The sequence below is a fragment of the Thermobia domestica genome, chromosome 6, assembly GCF_964235325.1.
Source record: "Thermobia domestica chromosome 6, izTheDome1.hap1.1, whole genome shotgun sequence".
NCBI lineage: Eukaryota > Metazoa > Arthropoda > Insecta > Zygentoma > Lepismatidae > Thermobia > Thermobia domestica.
In genome coordinates this window covers 5,003,354-5,025,184 of record NC_137459.1, presented here as the reverse complement: position 1 = coordinate 5,025,184, position 21,831 = coordinate 5,003,354, and the positions used below count along the sequence as shown (strand labels likewise).

The window sequence follows — 21,831 nt, the reverse complement described above, 5'->3', positions numbered from 1 at the left end:
CTTAAATTAAGGTGATCACATTCTGTCAAGCGAAAAGTAGAACACAAATACAATAGTATATGATAGTTTACTGACTGTGTCAGCAATACTCATGTCCTTATTTCATTTAACGTTAATCTTAAGTTAATCATTCGTTTTTTTTTTTTTTTTAAGAAAAACAAAAGTACTGAACAAAAGTATTCCAGAATTCAACACAACTCCAAATGCTTTGATGAATGACAAAGTGGTTTATTTTGATGAACGTACAGTGAAACTTCTTGTGGGGCTAAAATTTATTTTTTTAAATCGATTTTCGGAGCGTGTGATTATTTTAAGCATTGAGGGAAAATTTAGACTTTCACGAGAGAAGTTCTACTTAACTTGGTTAACATCAATGTCGTAAGTTGAAAAAGAGACATTTCCTACCTTACCGATATCTCAACAAGCCCTTCTCAGTAAAAACGGATGTTTGTTCATTGTTCTCCTGCCCTAATCCTTTAAGGAGTTTTAAAAATAACAGCGGTTGATCATTCAGGATGAGAGTGCCTGCGATTCAAAATTTTGTGAACAAAAAATAGGACATTTCGTAGGACATTCAAAAAAGGAGGACATTTTTTCGATTTTCTAGGCGTCTTCGCAACACGCAGGACAACTCTTTGAAAAACAGTAGGCGCTACTGTACTGCGAAAATCAGTACGTCTGGTCACCCTAGCTTAAATGGCATCCTAAGTTATCTTTGAATTTGTAGTAGGCCTACTCCAAACAAGTAGTACTGCACCGGGGATCAGAACCAGGGGCGGATCCAGTACGGACTTCGGGGGGCGGTGGTTTGTAATACTGCTACTTAGAGCTACTTTTAAGAGCTCCAAACTCTGGGATGGGTTTTATTTATATATAAAATAAGGAACTTTCCTCTTCTGGGAGGGCGATCGCCCCGATCGTCCTCCCTGTGGATCCACCCCTGATCAGAACTTGCCTATGAATTGGCACAGAATGGAATTTTTGTTTAATCTTCCGAACATTTAGCATTTGGGTTTTATTTAGAAGGTTTACATGCCTTTCACTATATACCAACAGTAAGAGGATGAAATATAAAGGCCAGTACATACCATGAACTCATACTCGTCCAGCGAATAATGTAGAACATATATCATTCTTGTGTGGGCTGCAAGAATAGATACCAACATTCAAAACTCGCTCTGCAACATTTCGACTACGCAGCAAGCACTGATTCATATGCATGTCATAGTGAAATTAGCTTGTTTGTACCATTAACCCTGACATACACAGAGTTTTTGTATCGTTCCATACACAGAGGAGATGCTGGGAAAATCCAACTACTTACATCTTACTTTTATGCCTAAATTTGGCAGAAATGTTTCAATTCTACTTTGATGTTCGGAAATTGAAATTTGATGACAGTAGTTAAATAGAAGATCCATGCAATTCATCCTACATTTTGTTTCTGTTAAGTTGAGCATTCTTCAAAACTCCTACAATATGCAAGGCGTTCTGGATAGGAAGGACGATCTCAACCAAAGTTTGTTTCTCGGAAATGCAGTCTGAATGGTAAAATAAACGTCCATTCAGGGGCGGAACAAGCCAAAATTTTTACGCGGGCAAAGTGACTTTTTGGCGCCCCCGAAGTCCTAGCCCATATTTTAATTTTATTAGTGATTTTAATATTTTAAATTCATTTTTTCAAAAAGAAAAAAAAATAATATTCAAATACATGATATAGATATATTTAGTACTTAAAAATATACATATGGTATCAGTTACATTGTATTTATTATTATTATTATTGTACCGATATATATATATATACTAATGGTGACATGATTACTGCTATATTTTAAATTGTTTTGTTATATCAATAACATCAGGAGTCATTCTACCGTATATCCAACTATGTAACAATCTGTTCTAATAACGTGAAATACCAATAAATATATTTCACATGCTGAACGTGTTTTACGCACAGCAATATAAACAACTCTTTTTATGTAGGTCCTAGTAGTTGAAGTCCATAACATTCATAAAACTGTATCTCATGAATTTCTACAAAAGCTGAACACTAAAGTTTAATAACAGGTTTTATCAAGTATTAGAAGTAATCTAACATTTGTAATTAAACCATATCAAAGTCAATTTAGGGAAATTTATGAGAAAGCGTCCATTCGATTGTTTTCAGTGTCCAAATGTATTCACAAACCCTGCCGAAATGAATGATTTGGCAAGGACTGTACATAGCAAAACAATCTAATCTCCTAGACACTACTTTCAACAAAGGCCGACTGCTTGGCGAGGCGGTGTCGTTCCTAAGAAATCAAAAATAAGTGTATATACTGTTGCCTCTCCATTATCATTTTAAAAAAGTGACATATATAAAATTGAGTAACATTCATTGCCTGGGAAAAGTTCACAAAGAACATAGCCCGCTATAAACAATTGTAAGTGCACTTCAATTCTATCCATCCCTCATAGATTTTCAAGATTTCGCTCATTTAGCAAGTCATGACTGCATAGAAATTCAGAAGTATCTACAACCTCTAAATTACTCAAGTATTTTTCTCCTTTCATCGTTTTTCTCTTTTTATTATTTTTAAATAAATGGTATTTGTTTGAAATAAATCATTTTACGTGTAACTCTATTACCTGAGTATCAATGTGCTATCTCGTAAAAGTCGATCAAAGTCAATTTAATTCAATAAGGTGTCAAAAAGAATTTTTAATGCCTGATATTGTGAATGTAGTTTGAATAATATTCTTGTACTGAAACAAGATAACAAATTCATTTTTCTTGGCAAATTAGACAAACAGATTGCAAGAATGTAATTGTTACTACCATTTTCAGTCACGATAATTATTTCTAAAAAAAATCCTGTTATGTAACCGTACTTATTTTTAGCTCTAAATTTCTTTGTTGTTGTTTCAAGAAAAAGGAAATTAAAATTATTGTTAACCCATTTAATATTCACATTCGAGTTTCTATTTAGTCATTAAAAGTTTATTTCCGTTATCAAATTTCTAACTGTTGCCATTTATGTAAAACATCTGTAACTTCTTTACGTTTGCTAACTTAGTAATCTTTTATTTATTTATTTATTTATTTATTGACTCGATAATATTAGTGTGTTTGGAGACAGTTGAGCTGACTATCACTTACGCCATTCACCAAAATCACTCATTTAAATACTAGATTTTATTTTGATTTTTAAAATATTTTTAGTAAAGTCTAAAATTGCATCAGGCAGCAACTGAATTCTTAAATCTCTAAGAATTAACTTGCTTCTTGAGAGATGGTCAGCTAGGTTATCCCAATCAAATTGCATTAGCGTGAATATATTTCAGCCATGCAGCATGTGAAAGTAGACGGAGCAAGACATTTTATTTAGCGTTTACATTTTCTTTAAATTCCACTTTTAAGACTTTCCTTTCTCCAAAGTCCTGGAATCCGTTCGGAGAGGGGTTGATCTTGGAGTGAAGTAGGAGGTGAAGTAATATTTAGGCAGTCCAGCCAACGAATCCTCGCATCTGTAACATTTTCAGCGGAACCTAGCTTTGACTTCGGTCGGACTCAAACCCCGGTAAAGCTAAGCGTGAAACAATATCAACTCCCCTTCCACTTTTTCTTCTACATTCCATGTCTCCATTGTCGATACAACCCCCCTAGTACTATGAAACTCTCTTTTTCCATGGTGGAATGGAAAAAGATGATGTAATTGACGCTGCTTTACAAGAATATAAACCAAAAATGTCAGTGGAAAACACATTATAAAATTTACTTTTTGAGGCTCGTTTTGGTGCTCCGGGCAGTCGCCCAGGTCGTCCGGCCCTTGGTCCGCCCCTGCGTCCGTTTATTCTAAAGTGTATTCTCTTAAGGAAAGGGAAATGGCTTCCACAAACTCTACATATAGACACGAGAATTCTATTTAGAACAATTTAGTATTGTTACTCGAAACCTCAAATATTATTTCTGAGCGTTCAGATTGCATTTAACTTTTACTGAATTCGCCCTTGACTACCCGGAATACTTCATATACAAGTCATAACAATGCATACAGTTCTCTACCATCAGTGTCACCAATGTCCCATGAACTCTCTGTCTCCTAATTTCATTGCTAGTATTTTCAGCAATCAGTTCTATCATTCCATAGTAAAAAGAAGATCCCATGCTGACTGAATTTCCTACGTGAAACTACAGAGTGGCGCGAAAGTAGATATACAGTCTTGCATTGATCGAGTTTGACATTTTAGTTTATTAAGGTAATTAGTTCTGTTCCAAGCTTGAAGTATGAGTGAAAAGAGAATAAGAACAAATAATAAAGAAATTTAAGTCACTACCTGCATAGATAACAATAAGTCAATTGCATAAAATGCCATGAGCTTGTGAGTACGGGACTGTATACCTACTTTTGGGCCATCCTGTGTATCACGAGCAGTATCTTTCGTAAACGCAAATCAATGTTCCTTGCAGGGTGGGGGTTTGACCTCGGGTAGGTGGTCCACTAGTTCATCTGAATTCACTTTTTCTCCTTAACCCTCAACTGGTGTAGTGAATTTTTAGTGTATAGTTAGTGACGTAAGTCCCTGGGACCTCTTATTAATTATTAAGTATTAAAAGGAGCACAATTACTTTTGAAAGACAAATTTGTTTTAAATATACATTGTAGCTATAGGACATAATGCACCTTAAGTATAATAAAGAAATATAGCAATGTGCATGGATATAACATGCTCAAACCAGTCTGGTATAAATTTTCTAATGTGAATCTAGATAGCTTCATATATGGCTACACTGATACTGATATGCAAATTATAATAAATTAATAAAGTTCTCACATTTCTGGAGTGGCACCACGCTGACGGCCAGAACTTCCGTGATCTCATTATTACTGGGGACGAAACCTGGCTTCATGACTTCATTCATACAAGCAAAAGAGCCAGTATTGAGTAGAAAAACATGCTAGATCACCAACGAGAAAGAAGTTTAAGGCTACACCATCTGTCGCTAAAGTTGTGGCAACCATGTTCTGAAATTCGTGTGATGTGAACGTGATCGAGTATCTGAAGCATGGCTATTTCGTAACTGTCGATTGTTATTGTGTAATGTTGACCAGGTTACGTGAAGCTATCCGACGGAAACGCCCCGGCACTTTGAGCAAAGGTATCCTCTTGTATGATAATACCAGGCCCGATAGTACTCGCCAAATGCAAGCACTGCTGCAACAGATCAAGTGGAAAGTGTGGAACCACTCCTGTATAGCCCAGATCTGGCTCCCAGTGACTTCCTCTTTCACGCATTGAAGAAGCACCTCTCTGGAACAAGGCTCGCTTGAGATTGTGATGTGAAAACAGCTGTTGAGAACTGGCTGAATGGGCAGAAACGTGATTTCTACCAAACCGGGTTAGAAAGGTTGGTCCTGCGTAAATGTTTAAATTTATTTTGTGATTATGTGGAAAAGTTATCGACATAATGTTTTTTTTTTTTGTATTTTCTCTCTCCTATTAATACATTTTTCCTCAGCCATGCAACTGTTTATTGATCTAGCCTTATATATAATAATAAATGTTAATTACGTATTTTCTTGCAGCTGTGAAATGCCGATTTACTTGGTAAAACGCAGTGCTATTTGAAAGTTTCGTGTAAAAGTTGTTCTATGTAACATAGAGTTCTTTATTTGTCTTTCGATGATCTTTGTGACCTCGACAATGTTACAGCGAAACCCCAAGACCTTGACAAATAAGCTATCGAAGTCATTAAGAAACAACCAGGAATGTCTTCCATGACCATTGTATGAACTGATTGCCCTTTTGCATTAGCTGGTCTCCCAAGTTCCCTGGGTTCAGGACACGTAAACCATTCTTCTTATGTGTTGGCGATGAACAAAATATTGGATTTCATGAGTGCTTACGTATATCCTTCTAGCAACATCGTTTACTGTAATTGCTTGTTTCCGAGATAATTAGCAATAGATCTCTGAGAGGAAAAGACAAACAAGCTCACTCTTGATTGGAAATGAAGTGAAACTTTAAAAAAAATAATAAAATAAAAACTTCATTGTCTTGATATTTAAGACCTCAGAAGAACCTGTTCCTTTCCATAATATGTATGAATGCGCCTATCAAATGAACAGGCTAAGCCATCTGCTGTATATAGGGTGACCAAATCGTCAACTAGAAAAAACGGGACACCTTTTATTTCTGGATAGGTTGCTCCCCTATACTTTTTATCCTCTCTGTTCTCTCTCTCTCTTTTTGAATCTCACAAAAAATGGCAAATTTACACTGTTTGAAACCTATTGAAAAGGTTGTGGAATTAATTAGATAATAAGTAACTATCAGCAGCTAACAAAAATGAAGTATTTGAAAATATTACTAAAAATATATGAGCGCTCAAATCTATCCCCGACAGGATTTATAATTACTCTCAGCATCGGATTCCAACTGCTTTTATTTGCATTTTCTTACTTTTAAACAACAGTTTTATTTACAACTAGTTTTATTTTTACTTTCACTTTTATAGTTCTAGTTATACTTGTGGTCACCTTTCGTAAATGGAAGTATGTTACATCTCAGTCAAACCACGGAAACACTGTACTGTAGTGATGACAGCGCCTCAATCTTCCACCGCAGGAAACAGAGAGTAAAAACAGAAGAGTTTCAGCCCCTTGCACTGTCGTCTGCGAAGTGGGGAGGCCTAGGAGAGAAAACAGTGCAGCCACCACATCCAGTATTGCAAGCGTCGTAATGACGTTGCTCAGTAATTAAACATATTCCAATATAATCACATAGCTTAGAAAATAATAATATAAATTAGGAAATTTTAACGATTCGAAAGGTTTTTTGTACCCAATGTACGTAAATACGGGACATTTGGCGTCCCGGGAGAAGTTTTCGGGACACCGGAAATGGTAGTGAAAAAACGGAACAATCCCGTTTTTACGAGACGGTTGGTCACCCTAGCTGTATACCGAAATTAATAACAGGTTAGTTTTTGTTTCTCTGTGAAACTACCAAACTATACGAATTCAATATTTACACTTGATAAAGTAGATGTAGAAGTAGAACTACTGATTGCAACGGATTAATAAGATCAAAGATAGAACCTGTTCTTCGGACGCTGATTCCATATTAAAAAGCCATTACTCGCCATCTCTTACTGTTTCTGGTCTTTGGAGGTTAATATTGAAACTGGAAGCGCAAATTGATGTGTATTACTTCTGGTTGCAATAGAGGAATAAAATCAGAGGTGAAACATACGAGGTGCAGTCAAAAACTTCCCAGAATGTTGATGTAGTTCTGACTTTGGTGATGAAATCAACGTAACAAGTGTGAACACGTCTCAATAGACAGCGTACGAGTAATGTAGCTGAACGGAAGGGTGTGTGGTGATCAGTTTTGGTGCAATTCAACAAATCGAGCAACGCGCAAACATCAAGTTCATGTGCAAATTGGGGAAAATCTGACTTAGAGAGTTTGATAGCCTTAAAAACAGTTTAGGGAGAAGAACACAACTGATCGATGATTTGAAAAATAGAAGAATCGAGAAACATTTCCAGGCCTAAACCTAAATAAATAAATAAATAAAGTCTCATTAGTCCCAGGACCTGCCAAAACGAATAATAATAATAATAATAATAATAATAATAATAATAATAATAATAATAATAATAATAATAATAATAATAATAATATAGCGCTCTGGATATAAGTCCATATCTGGCAGAAATCTTTGATCCAATGGCTCACTGCTGCCTTTCTAGTAGTATTAAATTGATGAGGAATTTTATTCATGTCTGCGTATTCATATGCCAAATGGGTCTACTGTTTTCTACTCATACCATAGAACCAAACGTATGAGCAAGTCTTTCAGATGCTCAGTGAGAGCTTTCTTTTGTTCGATGGTAGACAGATTTGAAATATCCAAGGGATATCGTCATTGTCCCGTGAAACAATAATAATAAATAAATAAATAAATGTTCCCGTAGTTAATTAGCAATACAGGGTGGTCCGGAAGTGGGCGTGCCTCCCTTTAGTTTCAATAGTATAGTGTTAGTTATGGTAGAATGTCTGTACACATTTACCGTGAAGTCTTAAGAGTTATAAACATCGGGTATGATCACCATCCATGTCGTAACCAGGGCACTTCGCGTTTCACGTACACAGTTACCTGAATAAGACATTTCCTGGCCGCTGGATTGGAAGAGGTTGTGCATCTTCACCAGCTCCCTTTGCCTGGCCTTCAAGAAGTCCCGATCTGATGACACCAGACAATGCTCTCTGGGGTTTCATAAAGCAACAAGTAAGAAACACTCAATATCACACAACACATAAATTACGAGCAGCTATGGAACACGCTTTCACCCTCGTGACTCCGGAATATCTCCGCAAAACATCTGCGAGAACGTCAGTTGTGTTACGACATGGATGGTGATCATACCGATGTCCATGTCTCTTAAAACTCTTAAGACTTGAAGGTAACTGTGTACATACATTCTACCATAACTAACACTATACTGTTGAAACTAAAGGAGGTACGGCCACTTCCGGACCACCCTGTAGAATAGAATAGATAACATCCAATCTTTAGGAAATTCAAAAAAAAAAAAATACTATATTTTCTGTTTTACTTTTTTAATAGTGGCTTTCAGGCCATTTATCTGATGGCGTAATTTCAAAATTAGTATTAATTTATTTAAATATTAAACTAATAATTTGCTTCTCCAAAAGTAACAAGGAATGAAGACTGGGTAAGCGTTAACCAGCGTTCAGCAGTTTATTTTTATAAGTATGGAAACGGAAAACTGTAAAAATATTGTCAGTATCATTACGGATTCCAAAGAGTACGCGCGTATTCTTTGGAAAGGAAAAGTGCATACTCTTCGGAAATGAGCACTCATTTCAAAAATAGTCTTAAAGGAAGCAACAGCCACTATTCATGAGAAGCAACAACATGCAAAACGAACGTTAAGAAATCGTTTTCTAACATGCAAGAAGATATTTGTGACTAGGTAGATCTAGTATTATTCGTTTAATTAAATAGCTTAGGACACCAGAAAATTATATGGGAAAGCAAAAATTATTATTTTTACATGCATCTGCAAATAGAAGCAAGGCGTTCAAACTCCTTCCCTGTTGCACACTTTGCTCGCAATTGCACATCACACTGTGCACAAATAACAGTTTTATCCTCTATCACTTCCTAGTAATTGGCACTGAGCGTTCTTAGGGTGTGTGCCCTGTTTGGTAGCTTTAATATACTAGATAATTTACCGAGTGAAGTAGCTCAAGTGGTAGAGCGTTGGCTTTGCATTCGGTGGGTCGTGGGTTCGATTCCGGTTGCCGACCATCCTCACTGGAGTTTTCCAGAGTTTTCCTCAGTCTTACCAGATAAATGTCGGGATGGTACCTACTAAATAGGCCCTGGCCGATACCTTCCCAAATCCTTTCCATTGTTATTGTTGTTGTTAGATATCCAGTATAAAATGGCCTCTGAGCTGTATCTGGTGATTGTTAAATAAATAAATTTCAAACACTCAGTTTTGATAGAATTTTCGTGGGGTAATGCTATGTTTTCTCGAGATATTGAATGGAGTGCAGAAAATCGTTTGTCGCTGTTACCGTTTTTGTTCTTTGGTGATAAACGTTGAAATTGTTTAATTTGAACCATTTCCGTTATGAATACAGGGTTAACGAATGAGATGTAACATATTTTTAAGAGACTGACTCGATTCCGACGCTTTTGCATAACATAGTTTCGAAGTCTTACAAGCCTAGTTGAACTGAACTCACAAGCTCCCGGGGTCCAAAGCTGTGGAACGTAGCCTCTGTTGTCGAGCCAAGCCTATCTCTGGCCTAGTCCGGCTATCAAATATAGCGATCTTTAGTTCGTAGGTAATGAGCTACCTGCCCACCGAATTTCATTCAGATCTGGCTAACAAATACTGAGAAATAAAGAAAGTGCCATATGGAAAGCGAGCCTAGCCAAGTCTGTCTGTAGCCGAGCCCGTTTACCAAATATGGCGGTCTTTATTCCTGAGACAATAGGATACTAGTCTATTGATTATTTTTTTTTTCAGATTTGACCAATAATTACCGAGAAATAAAAGTACCACATACTTAACTACTTAATATAGTGATATTTGTTAAACAGTGGGCCATTTGTCCACCGAAAAAAGAGCCATTAATTTAGTAAACTATTGTTCTATGAAGATATCTTACATGGGTAGGGGCGGTTCACATGATAAATATACATCGAATACATAGGTGTTGTTTTGGAAGACCGTGTAATAATAGAAAAACAAAGTACCAAATAATTATCTTGACTAGATTCACACAATATAAGATCAAGTGGTCGGATTTTGTTTCGATAGCAATGAGTCTAGGGTGTGAAAACAAAGAAGCGCACAGAACAACATTTAGTGATATCTGCAGCTAATGGTCCCTTTACGAAGATGACAATATTCGAATTCCGATCCTTGCTCTGTATAAGCAGCGTGTGGAATAGAGTCAATAGTGTGTACTGTGTCAGCGTGATTGAAACAACACACAGTGATTGGACTATTAACAGCGGGAATAAAGGATCACAGTGAAAATTTGTGTCGTTTACAACCTATTTATAATGAGAGAACTCTTGATCCAAATATAAAGGAAAGTTGAATGTCCGGAAAAGGGTATCATTGAGGATGAACTCGGAGGTTGATCATTGCCTCTGACAGAAGAGAAACATAAGCAGCAAGTGAATCAATTGATTCTAATTAAGAATGAGTTTCACTCGGATTCACTCTTCGTTCGTAAAAGTCAATCACTGCACTCCTTCTAGCCGCGCCAACATAGCAGGCTCAGTTTATTGCATTCCACAGAACGAGTGAACGGAATTCCAGAAATTGTAGCATCTTTGTACTGGAGGAGATCAATTGATTGTAATCAAAAATTAATTACACAGGTATTCAGTCTTTTCGTGATTATAAATTCAGTCACTGCACTTGTCCAAGCAGCACTCACACAGCTCACAAAAGGCCCAATTCATGCTCATTACAACAAGCTAATAAAGTTGCTATACGGTGGAGAACTGCTCGAGAGATTAATCTTGGAAGTTTATATATTTTTTAAAAAAAAGAGTATATGCGCATTTAAACGTGTTAAGTACAACATTATTAGCAACGAATATTGACATACGGATTGAAATCTATCGTAGGCAACAAAAAAAAAAAAAAAAAAGTTTTGCAATAACTAAGGGCTTTGTTACTTAAAATTAGTCATTATACTGTTCACAATAATAATAGGTTAGAGATGAAAATTGATCACTGTTGTTGTTCTGTTCTATGAAGAAATGACGCAGGTAAAAGACTTCCTTGCACCATAAACATTTTATATGTGCAATTGCGTTGCAACTCTCAAGGGAACAGCTCGCATAACCAAAGCGAACCGGATGAAGTTTCATACTATGTACAAAATCTCCTGCCATAATCTTGCATTGGTCGGAATCCAAACATATCAAATGGTTGTACAAATTGTTTGCAGTTCTTTGGTATTATTCTCAACCATTATGTCTTCCCCATCCATCAACCAACTTGCGATAGACAATTTTTCTGTAAATGGGCCCTAGTGATCAAGCAGTAACAAGTTCAAACCATCAAAACTGCATAATAATGGTAGGTCCGTAGGAGGCGCAGTCGTGCATTTCAAGTTGAATCCCTCAAAAAGTTGTCAACCCCACAGAAATTTTATTAGCTTGCTGTAATCAGCATGAATCGGTCTTTCAAATGGCATGCTTAGTTTCTTTATAGGCAAGTGCTTTCTCCCAAACTTTCCTTGTCAGTTGATTCTATTTAATATGTTACTTACTAATACTTCTACAGAAGAGTGAATGATTCCACGAACCTTGTCATGTTTGTCATGTTGTGTAACAAGCAGATCTCAAGAAGTGCAACTCATGTGCGCTATTCTCACTTTTTTTTTTTTTTTTTTTTTTTTTTTTTTGTGAGAGTACTTTTCTCAGCTCATGCATGTATATTATTGTGAACGTTGTAACTGATGTATGAATGTATGTTTGCTTGCAGAGAAGACACGCATAAGGCAGAGATGTTGGATGCAGTATCTAGTGATTGGCCAGTACTTCGGAAACTGAGTCTTCGAAATCGAAAATGGAAGTATCGAGGAGAAGGAAACGCAAATTTGGTCTTAGCTTTACCTCAGGTTTGTATTCTAAGCCCTATAAGCAGTACTTTTCACACACAATGCAATCCAGAGACGAGATGAAACTTCATGGTGTCTCGTCTCGTTAAAAATGAAGTAAAACTAGTAGAAGGTTCGGGCTACCACACTAAATTTCGCTGCCGCTTCTTAAATTACATTAAATAATGCTATAAAGTTACTACTGAAAGAAAATACGAACACAATTGTTGTAAACGTTTTATGAAATCTCCTCCAATTTTCGACATTACAATTTCATTGGAATGTGTGTCCTAAGGAGGAAGGGGGCTTAAATATTTTCTGTAAACCTCTTCTTCCCATGCGAAGAACGAGCATTTTTACTCGTTCTAGTAATTATGATTTCCTTTGCAACATACTACTACATTTTGTAAGTATTCATAATGAACACTACAATAATTAACTATACCCTAAGAGCGGGCTTATTCAAATTACTGTCGTGCTAGTTACGTCTTAATAGAATTTTCTGTCCTCACATAGATTTTTTTCCTCCCCAGCAGTTTATATTATTTATTTTTGGATCAAATGATCCAATTTATTTCAATCAAAAATTTTCTTGAAGGTTTTATATCTGGAGAACTACATATGAAGGGTACGGGGAAAAAACAAGGAATGTCCATGTATGTGCTTTTTCGGGTCCTTTGTCCTATCTGTTGGTGACTCTTGGCACTATTTGACTATCTATGCCATGCATGCGTAGATGTAGAAATGTTCATGTAAAAAGTGGCAAAAGATTTCATAATCCTATTCTTTGTACGCGGTTTTCAATATTAAAACGCCGTTATCTCGAAAATGCAGTTTTGTGACATTCCTTGTTTTTTCCCCTTACCCTTCATATTGTGTAGCCAAACCCAAACCATCACTTAACTCAGTATGATGTGCTTATTCTGTAAAAAATACGAAAACTTGATTTAGGGGCCGTTCAAAAATTTTGTGGCCCCTGATGCATAAAATTCAATATATTTCATTCAGTCAAACATTTTCTTGTACAGTCCGCAGAAAAAAAAAACCCTGCAACATGAGCATGTAAGTTTATTGTGAAACGACGAAGTCTGTTGTTCCAAAATAAATGTGCAGGGGAGGACGCCGAGGTTTCTCCTAGCGTGATTCGTGCCACTTAGACGTTGTGTTGCTTCCCTGCGCTGTTACTCGTAGTTTCTCAATAAACTTAAATGCTCATGTTGCAGGTTTTTTTTTACTGCGGACTGTACGCCCCATATTTTGAGAACTACATATAGTGCAGCCAAACCAAAACTAACAATTTACTCAGTATAATATGTTTATTCAGTAAAAAATAAGAAAACATGATTTAGGGACCGTTCAAAAATTTTGTGGCCCCTGATCCACAAAATTCAATATATTTCATACAATCAAACATTTTCTTGTACGCCCCATATTTTAAGAACTACATATAGTGCAGCCAAACTGAAACTAACAATTTACTCAGTATGATGTGCTTATTCTGTAATATATATATATATATATATATATATATATATATATATATATATATATATATATAATATGAAAATTCGATTTAGGGGACGTTCAAAAATTGTGGCCCCTGGTCCAAAAACTGATTATTGGCCAAGATCGCAATCTTTTTATGCATTTTTTTGGGATCATTCCTAAAATTCTTGAACAAGATCGCAATCTTTTGATTTGATTTTTTTTTTTTTTTTGGATTATTCCTAAAATTCTTGTTATACAAATGTTTCCAATGATACGACGAGATTAAATGTTTCCGAATGTACAGATGCTGCGGAGAGGAGGCAATGACCTAATGTGCTGACGTATCTCGAACCCTCGACTTTTATTTGTTGTTTGCGTTTTCAGGTTGGTTGATCTAGTTCTAAGGGGCATCAGTTTGTGTTGCACAAGTTCCATTGGTTTTATCTGTTCCTGAGTCTTGCTCCATGTTCTCCATCTGTAATTTTCAGAGTTCTTTCGTTTCTCTTCCTTAAGTGTAAGACATGATTCAAAATCACGAAGTCGTAATAAATGACATCGTTTTCTCTTTCCCCCCCCCCCCCCTTCAAAGCTGAGATCACGAGCCAACCGGTTCAGTGACTGGACTCGTGCTGCTCCTCTCCGTGGGATGGAAATCGCGACTTTTCATCCACAATCATTATCATTTGTTCTTCCCTCATCGTAATTTGGTTTTAGAAACTGATGCTCAGATACGTCTCCGTAAATCAGTGCTGCCGTTAGGAGGATTGAAAGAAAACGTAAATCAAAGTATGCTGTTCAATGTCTGATAATTTTACCTTCTGATATAGGTACGAGTTCCAATACATGAATTAATTCAGCAAATAATTTATTTCTAATTTTAACTGTATGAAAAAAATAGTTAATCAAATAATCAAGTACAGGGTGATTATAATTAAAGTCCCACTTTCAAAATGGTGTTAAAAAAAACTGGTCAGAATGACTTCAAATTTGAACTGAATATACTGTACTTGAAGAAGAGGGAAGCGGCATGGCATAAGAAAAATATAAATTCCAAAGTGTATCAATAGATAAGTAGATTTTCTTGCAACTGACATTTTGAATCGAAACACGACAGCTTTGGCATGAGTTGCACATTAAACCAACTGTTCTGTTGGATGTGCATGGTTGTTTCGGTTTTGTGACGAAAAAATTAGTTTCAATCATTCAACAGTTGTGGCACTGTTAGTGGAAATCCCATCTATCACGGCAGGATCGTACCACATTGGATGGAGAAAAAATCGTTTTTATTATTATTATTCTTAGGCCAAAAGTCTCATAAAAATCACACAGTACGGTTGGTTTAATGTGCAACTCACGCCAAAGCCGTCGTATTTCGATTCAAAATGTCACTTGTAGCTGAATCCACTTTCGTTATGTCACTTACAGCGCCACCTATTGATACAGTTTGGAACATATTTTCTTATGCCATACCGTTTCCCCTTCTTTAAGTATATTTGAAGTCGTTCTGACCAGTTTTTTTTTTTTTACAGCATTTTGAAACTGGGACTTTAATTATAATCACCCTGTATATTTTGAAAATGTGATGTCTGAAATTTGTGGCTAAACGGTTAGCATAGGCGCCTATGGCGTTGGAGATCCGGGTTCGATTCCCAGGGGAGGTCATATGGAAATCAACTGTCATTGTAAGACTTCTTTCAGAAAGTTAAGATTTTGTTACCTAAAAAATCGAAATATATGAGGACTATAAATCTACACTGCTGCAAATGCGTTTAAGAACACTGAGCAGGAATTTACCGGTAGGAATGTCAAGGTAAAGAAATTACCTAAAAACTACATTATATATAAACTTATTTTTCTTTTTTTCAGCAAGTAGTCTACCAGTGATGGAATAAAATTATGATGAATTGTGTTGCTAAAGGTAGAAAGAGCGGATGCCATTAGTAAAGTAGATTCCAGTTTACTCATAATTTTGACGTAACTTTGGTTGAGGTCTACTAGCATTCTAGTCGCCCCCCCCCCTCCAATTTTAACATGCCAGAGAAGCCTATGACTTTCTCAAAATCGATACGGACGATTTCTATCATATTTCATCAATAAATATATATGATCAACTTACACAGGATGTTTCAAAACAACACTCACGCAATAATTTTTATGGAGCCAGTTTGGCTACGGGCATATAATTTGAAATGCTCACCAACTACCTCTATAGAAAATGTTGCAAAAGTACCGCAGGATTCTGAAACTTTGATATTTGGATAGGGCACGTATTAGCTCCTAAGTGAAGTCTTTGACCCCACTACAGTAGGTCTCGCAGTTTTGGAGCTATGGACCTTTAAAGTTCCTTTTTTTTTAATGTTTTCGACAGCCTATAACTCTGAAATGAAGCATTTGTGCACACAGGTTAATCTATACTTATTGTCTTATCTTCGTGTGAGGAATCACCTCCCAAACGTTGTCGGTGTTTTTAGTAACATCCTGTATTTGTTTCATTTCTAAAGGAAAACATGGTTTTAAAAATATTTATATTATTTTATTTTTACATAATATTCTTTACTCTTCAGTTTGTAAAAAATTGTTAGATGAAGACAAACCTGCATCTTAATTTATTTTTATGAGCAGAACTTAAAGGTTCACAACTTGTACTGATTAATACTGTGAGGTACTTTGTACTAATTAATTAAGCATGTGTGGCATGAACATATATTTTTCCTTCTGGCATATAATAGTAGAACCATACTGGAGAAATCTCTATCTTAATGCACGTAAAGATTATGTAAATTTCACGCATGTGTATAGTTGGTTAGATAACATCGCGTGACCGACATACAAAACGCAATGTTTTCTTTATTTGGAATTTATTGGTACCAGAGACAAAATAACCAAAACGTAACCTACATCTTTCAATATTTTATGTTTGTTGAGTACAGGAACGACACATCTGCCATGTTCACTATCCTTTCCTAATTTTCCTGATTTCAAGTGAGTGACAACGATCACGTAGTATATTTTAAATCATTTATTGGATTTAATATCAAATACGAAGCAAATGATTAGGTTAAGAGTCTGACTTACTAAAAATAATACAAAATTTACCATTTTCCTTTGGCTTGTTTTTCATAAGTGAAATGAAATAATGAAATACAACTTACCACAATCATAGATAATGTTATTCTACAACAGAAAATATGAATCTGAAGAATTTTCAGTGTTGCCATCTATATAAATTATAGTGTTGCAAGAGTAATAACTCCCCTAAAATCTAAGTTACGGCAGCGACTAGAGCAACGAACTCAACTGCATTTGATTACGTATCATGTTGTTCTGGAACCCTGCGCTATTATTTAACACTATTATTTAATTTTAATAACTGTATGTTAAAATTATTGTTCATTACAAACTAAATGCAACTATTATTTAAAATGTAGTTCACAGGGGGAGACGTTATTGTAGCAATACTGTAATTTCTATGGTTGGCAGCACTGAAAATTCTTGTGGTTCATATTTTCTGTTGTAGAATAATATTATCTTTGATTGTGGCAAATTGCATTTCATTATCTCCTTTCATTTATGAATAAACACGCAAAGGAAAAATTGTAAATTTCGTACGGTTCTGTGGGAAATATGCGGTCGCTTTCATGCTTTTTTTTATCCAATTTCATCGTAATGTCTTTGTCTAATCCAGGGTTCTAACGATAATGTTGGGCTAATATTGATCAGTCTAAGCTGTACATTTTGTAGGGGGTGCGGTGGCTCAGTGGTAGAGCGTTCACCTCCGGTGCTTAGGGTCCCTGCTTCGATCCCAGCTCGCGCCGTGTGGACTTTGTGGTGGACAAACACCGTGCTCGTGGGTTTTCTCGGGGTTCTCCTGTTTCCTCCCACTTTCTTCATTCCACCATTTCACTCATCTCTCATTATCACCGTCTCTTTTAGCCTAACCGGCATAACCGTGGGACGTAAAACTTAAAGATTTAATTTCATTTGTACATTTTGTCTAATGTAATTCGTTGACCTAAGTTTAATTCAAGCCTTATGTTCAGCCTTATGAGCTCTACAGAAAATTCAAGCCTTATGTTCAGACATATCACAACACCCCTGTTTCATGTCTTTTCGTTTTTGTAAATTCATTATTGTTTTTAATCAGTGACGGCGATTGGACGTTAAAAGTGGGGGTAAGGCATGATCTGAATATTTGTATATCATTGTTAGTTTTCCTAGTTGTTTCTAACACTTTGTTTGACGGTTGTTGACCTTAAAGGTTGTATAACTAATCTTTTTTTTTTTTTTTTTAGTTAAAATGCCGTATATCGTATTTCATATTTTATTAAATAAATATTTCATATTTTATTAATAAGTAGGTGCTAGCCCTTTGTAGTTTTAAACAACGAAAGTGTAAGAAGAGATTTGATTCCTTGCTGATGATTATTTTAAAATTCTGTCTTGAAAATTGTGTGAACAGTTTTTTTTTTAAATAACACATTTGCAAAACAAATAAATAGAAAGGATAATATTAATCATAGGCTTGTTTTGTAGAAGTTATATTGAAACTGGGGATTAATGAAAAAGTTATATTTTTCATTCTACACATGCTATTAAATGTATGTTATTACTCTTAGAAAATGGAAGATATTATAAATACTACAAGCATATGCTACGACATTTAAAGAAATACAGAATTGCAATATTAATTGCTTTGAATTGCAATTAAAACGCAATTCCTGTAGCTTTCTTAACTCCAAAGGTGTCTTCCAATACGTACTCAGGCAACGGCAAATATTATATGGCACCATATTTTTGTAGGAACCAGTACTACATATAGAAATTTTAAATTTCCAAATGAAACTCTATATCATAAAGGAGTCACTTCAAAAAAGTGGAGGGCAACCGCCCCTTCTTGCCCCCTAATCGCCGCCTCTGTTTTCAATATATATACATTAATACACATTAATACAAACAAAATAAAGAAGTATTGTTAAGATCCAATGGAGTAATGATTTATTCTGTTTGCTGGGTAATGCAGTGGATTTTGTAAAGTACAGTTCAGTTATATTGAAGAAACATGATTCACAAAGTGCATTCTCTTATAAAAATGAAAGTTGGTCGCAGATGGCTAGAGTTAATTGGATAATGACTGAAACACGTAGAGATTAAGTTTATCTTTGGAAACAGAAATTAGCACTAATTTACTGATGTCATGTGTGATCTTGTGTGTCTTTTTTTAGATGACTGATAAACTGTAGGCCTTGCTTCAGACTTTATTATTATTATTGCAGGAGAGAAAGATTTTGAGGTTGAAAAAATGTGAGATGATTCAGATTGAAGACGAAGAAGCGGAAAAGGCCAGGGTATGTCGAGAAGCTGTTTTCTGTCGAAGAATGATGGTGCCGATGCTGTCTCCGACGTACATCCAGCCTCCAACAGCGGCATACATAGAATTGGATGAAATTCGCGCATTAGACAAAGCCCTTTGGTGTCAACGACCAGGTAATAACAACATTGGAATTTCTTACTTGTTTCAAATAAAGTTCTTGGAGAAAATTGTCAAATTGATTTGGTGACTGTTTATATGAGAACAAATCAGTGCCGTTACTGGCTCCTCCACCAATTTCCCCATTTAATATCTTCCGTTAATTGTAGGCGTCTCCTTTCTTTCTTACCTTCTTTGCTAACAGAAGTTATTCTTAAATTCTGTCCTAACCAGTTTAATTTAATATTTTTAATTGGTTCCTTTATTACCCTCCTCTATCTATCTTTCGTCAACATCTCCTCGTGGGAGTTTTGTTCTAGCCAGTTAATTTTCTTCATTCCACAAACGTTTCCATCCAGTCTTTTTCATCGGTCCACCGCAATGATTCCCAATGTTACCTGGTGCCCCCTTCGTAAACCCTGCATACTTCTACGCCTCCTTCTTCCTTCCGTTTGTCGTACATTCTTTCTGTCTCTTGCAATTTCAGATGAACTATTGAATTCTCAATTGCATTGCGTTGAATGATGATGATGATCATTTTCTCACCAATTTATTCTTACTTTCAGAAAGACTTCTTCACGCCATTTAGTGCAATATTTTTTATCAACTGTGTTCTTAGTAAAGCCAGGTCATACCCAATAGTTAGGTTGTTTCAGTTTCATTGAAATTCCGAACGTAGTGTATTTCTGTGAATATATTGCACCCTCCGCCTTGCTCGTTCGTCACGCACTCAATGAGGGCACGTCCGCAGGTTGGAAACCACTGCTTTGCCGTAATATTGACCCGTGTACCGCGTACACTGCAATATTTCACACGAAATACTTGGTGAATCTTTTTCGCAACTGTTTATTTAATGACACACAAGATTCGCTCTTTTGTTTACCTAAGACTTCTTTCGCCATTTCTGTGGCCCCGCGTAGCGTAGTCGCTAACGCTCTCGCCTTCGGTGCGAGCGGTCCCGGGTTCAATTTCCGGTGGAGGCACTCGGTCGAAAGAGTGGAAAACACTTTTTGAGGCCAGCCACCCTGAATGAGATTTCCCTGGGTTTTCCTCATTCACACCAGGCAAATGCCGTGGTGGTACCTAACTTATAGATCCCAGGCCGCTTTCTTCCTTCCCTTTCCCTGGATAGTGTGCTCGCCGAGGGACGTCCATCCTTCAAACGTGACGGGTTAAATGGCCATAGGTACCGAAAAGCCAGAAATCTAAATCCTAAGTCTTTCACTATTCCTATTCGTTCTTTTATTTCCCGTTCTCATTTAATACAAATAATGCTACCTAGGTACGTAAAGCTAGTCACTTTCCTCTGATTCTCATCTTTATTCCAGTCGTCATTGCTTGTATATCTTTCAACTATTTTTCTAGCATATTGTAAAATTATCCAGTTAGGTACGAAGCAGTTTACACACTGGAATAGATTTTGTCTCACAACCTCTTATTATAAAAGTTTGTGTTATGAAACAACATAACACACATTCACTAAAATCCGCTAAGTAATTATGTGTCGCAAGGGCCAGGCAGCCTACGGAAAGAATTTTAGAACGGTCCATGCAAATTGAATGGAAGAGGGTTAGGATTTTTAGTGCTCCACGCAAGCAAAGAGAGGTTAGAGTCCCGCAAAGCTCCAGGTAAGCTGAGCGGGGAGGAAACCTACGAAGCTCCACGCAAGCTGCGTGGTTGCGGTTAGGAAGCTCTCAAAGCTCCACGCAAACTAGTAGAGCGGTTAATTTCCCACAATACTCCAGACAAGCACAGTGGGTACGAGGCTTGGGTTAGGTTAGTTTCTCTCAGAGCTCCAGCCAAGCTAAGAGAGGGGAGTTCACCAGCCGAAAGTGATGTCGGTTGTGACAATGCTTGGAATTTTACACCTGAGTGGCAGTGCTGCTGGTATTCCTCTTCTATAACATGACCAAGTGATGATGATGATTCCTGTCGTCTGCTTCATGTGGTAACTTCTACTGGAGGAGCACGTGGTCTTTCTATAAACAAAAGCACATGTTGATGTTTATACATATAACCACATGCTTTTTCCGTAAAATAAAATGAAAAATGCACTTATTCTAAGATAATTGATTCAACGTATCCATCCGAGGTTGATAATGTGTTCCTGAAAATTTTGATTTCTTTAAAAGTAATGAAGACCATTGTCGGCCTTGAGTGAATTTGTAGTGTGTTCTGTCTATCATCATTAATAATAAAATACTATTTTCTCGATATTGAGTGATTACTATTTTGTCGTTTTAGCATATCGACATCACAAAGGATTGGGCTTCGGACACGTTACTATCTATCCTGATTACGCATTGCTGCCAGCTCATTTGTCGTCCAGCAACCTTAGTGTTCCTACCTACTGCGTGGAAGTAAAGCCAAAGAAAGGATGGATTCCCTACCCTGATAGGCGTCTTGCTATCTGCACGTTCTGCCTCAAACAGTATTGGAAGGTAAGAACAACATACTATTTGTTTCTTACTAGTACACAACTACAAAATTAGCAGTAGTTTCAGTATGTTCTAATAAGATATTTTAAATATAATGTCTTGCAGGCGCGTTTTTACCCTTACTTGCTTTATCTCCATAATGAGTAAGAATTGAAATTACAACAATTATTATAATAACATATACCAACATTAAGTGATAGTTTTTCACAATTTTGTATTTGTCACGACACAGCCATTGTATATTTCTCAGTCAGTTTCAATAAGAAATTAGTGTCC

At 36.3% G+C, this 21,831-nt stretch overlaps 1 protein-coding gene across 7 annotated transcripts in view; it reads left to right on the top strand.

Annotated features, from left to right (window-relative positions):
• The window catches only part of Ipk1 (Inositol phosphate kinase 1), a 794,094-nt gene that overhangs the window by 599,699 nt on the left and 172,564 nt on the right, over positions 1-21,831 (top strand). For all 7 annotated transcript variants that reach the window (XM_081761268.1, XM_081761270.1, XM_081761269.1 and 4 more), the window contains 3 exons: positions 12,048-12,183; positions 18,924-19,134; positions 21,362-21,558. In XM_081761268.1, the coding sequence (XP_081617394.1) occupies positions 12,070-12,183; positions 18,924-19,134; positions 21,362-21,558 (522 nt within the window). In that variant the 5' untranslated portion in view covers positions 12,048-12,069. The remainder of the gene's footprint in view (positions 1-12,047; positions 12,184-18,923; positions 19,135-21,361; positions 21,559-21,831) is intronic.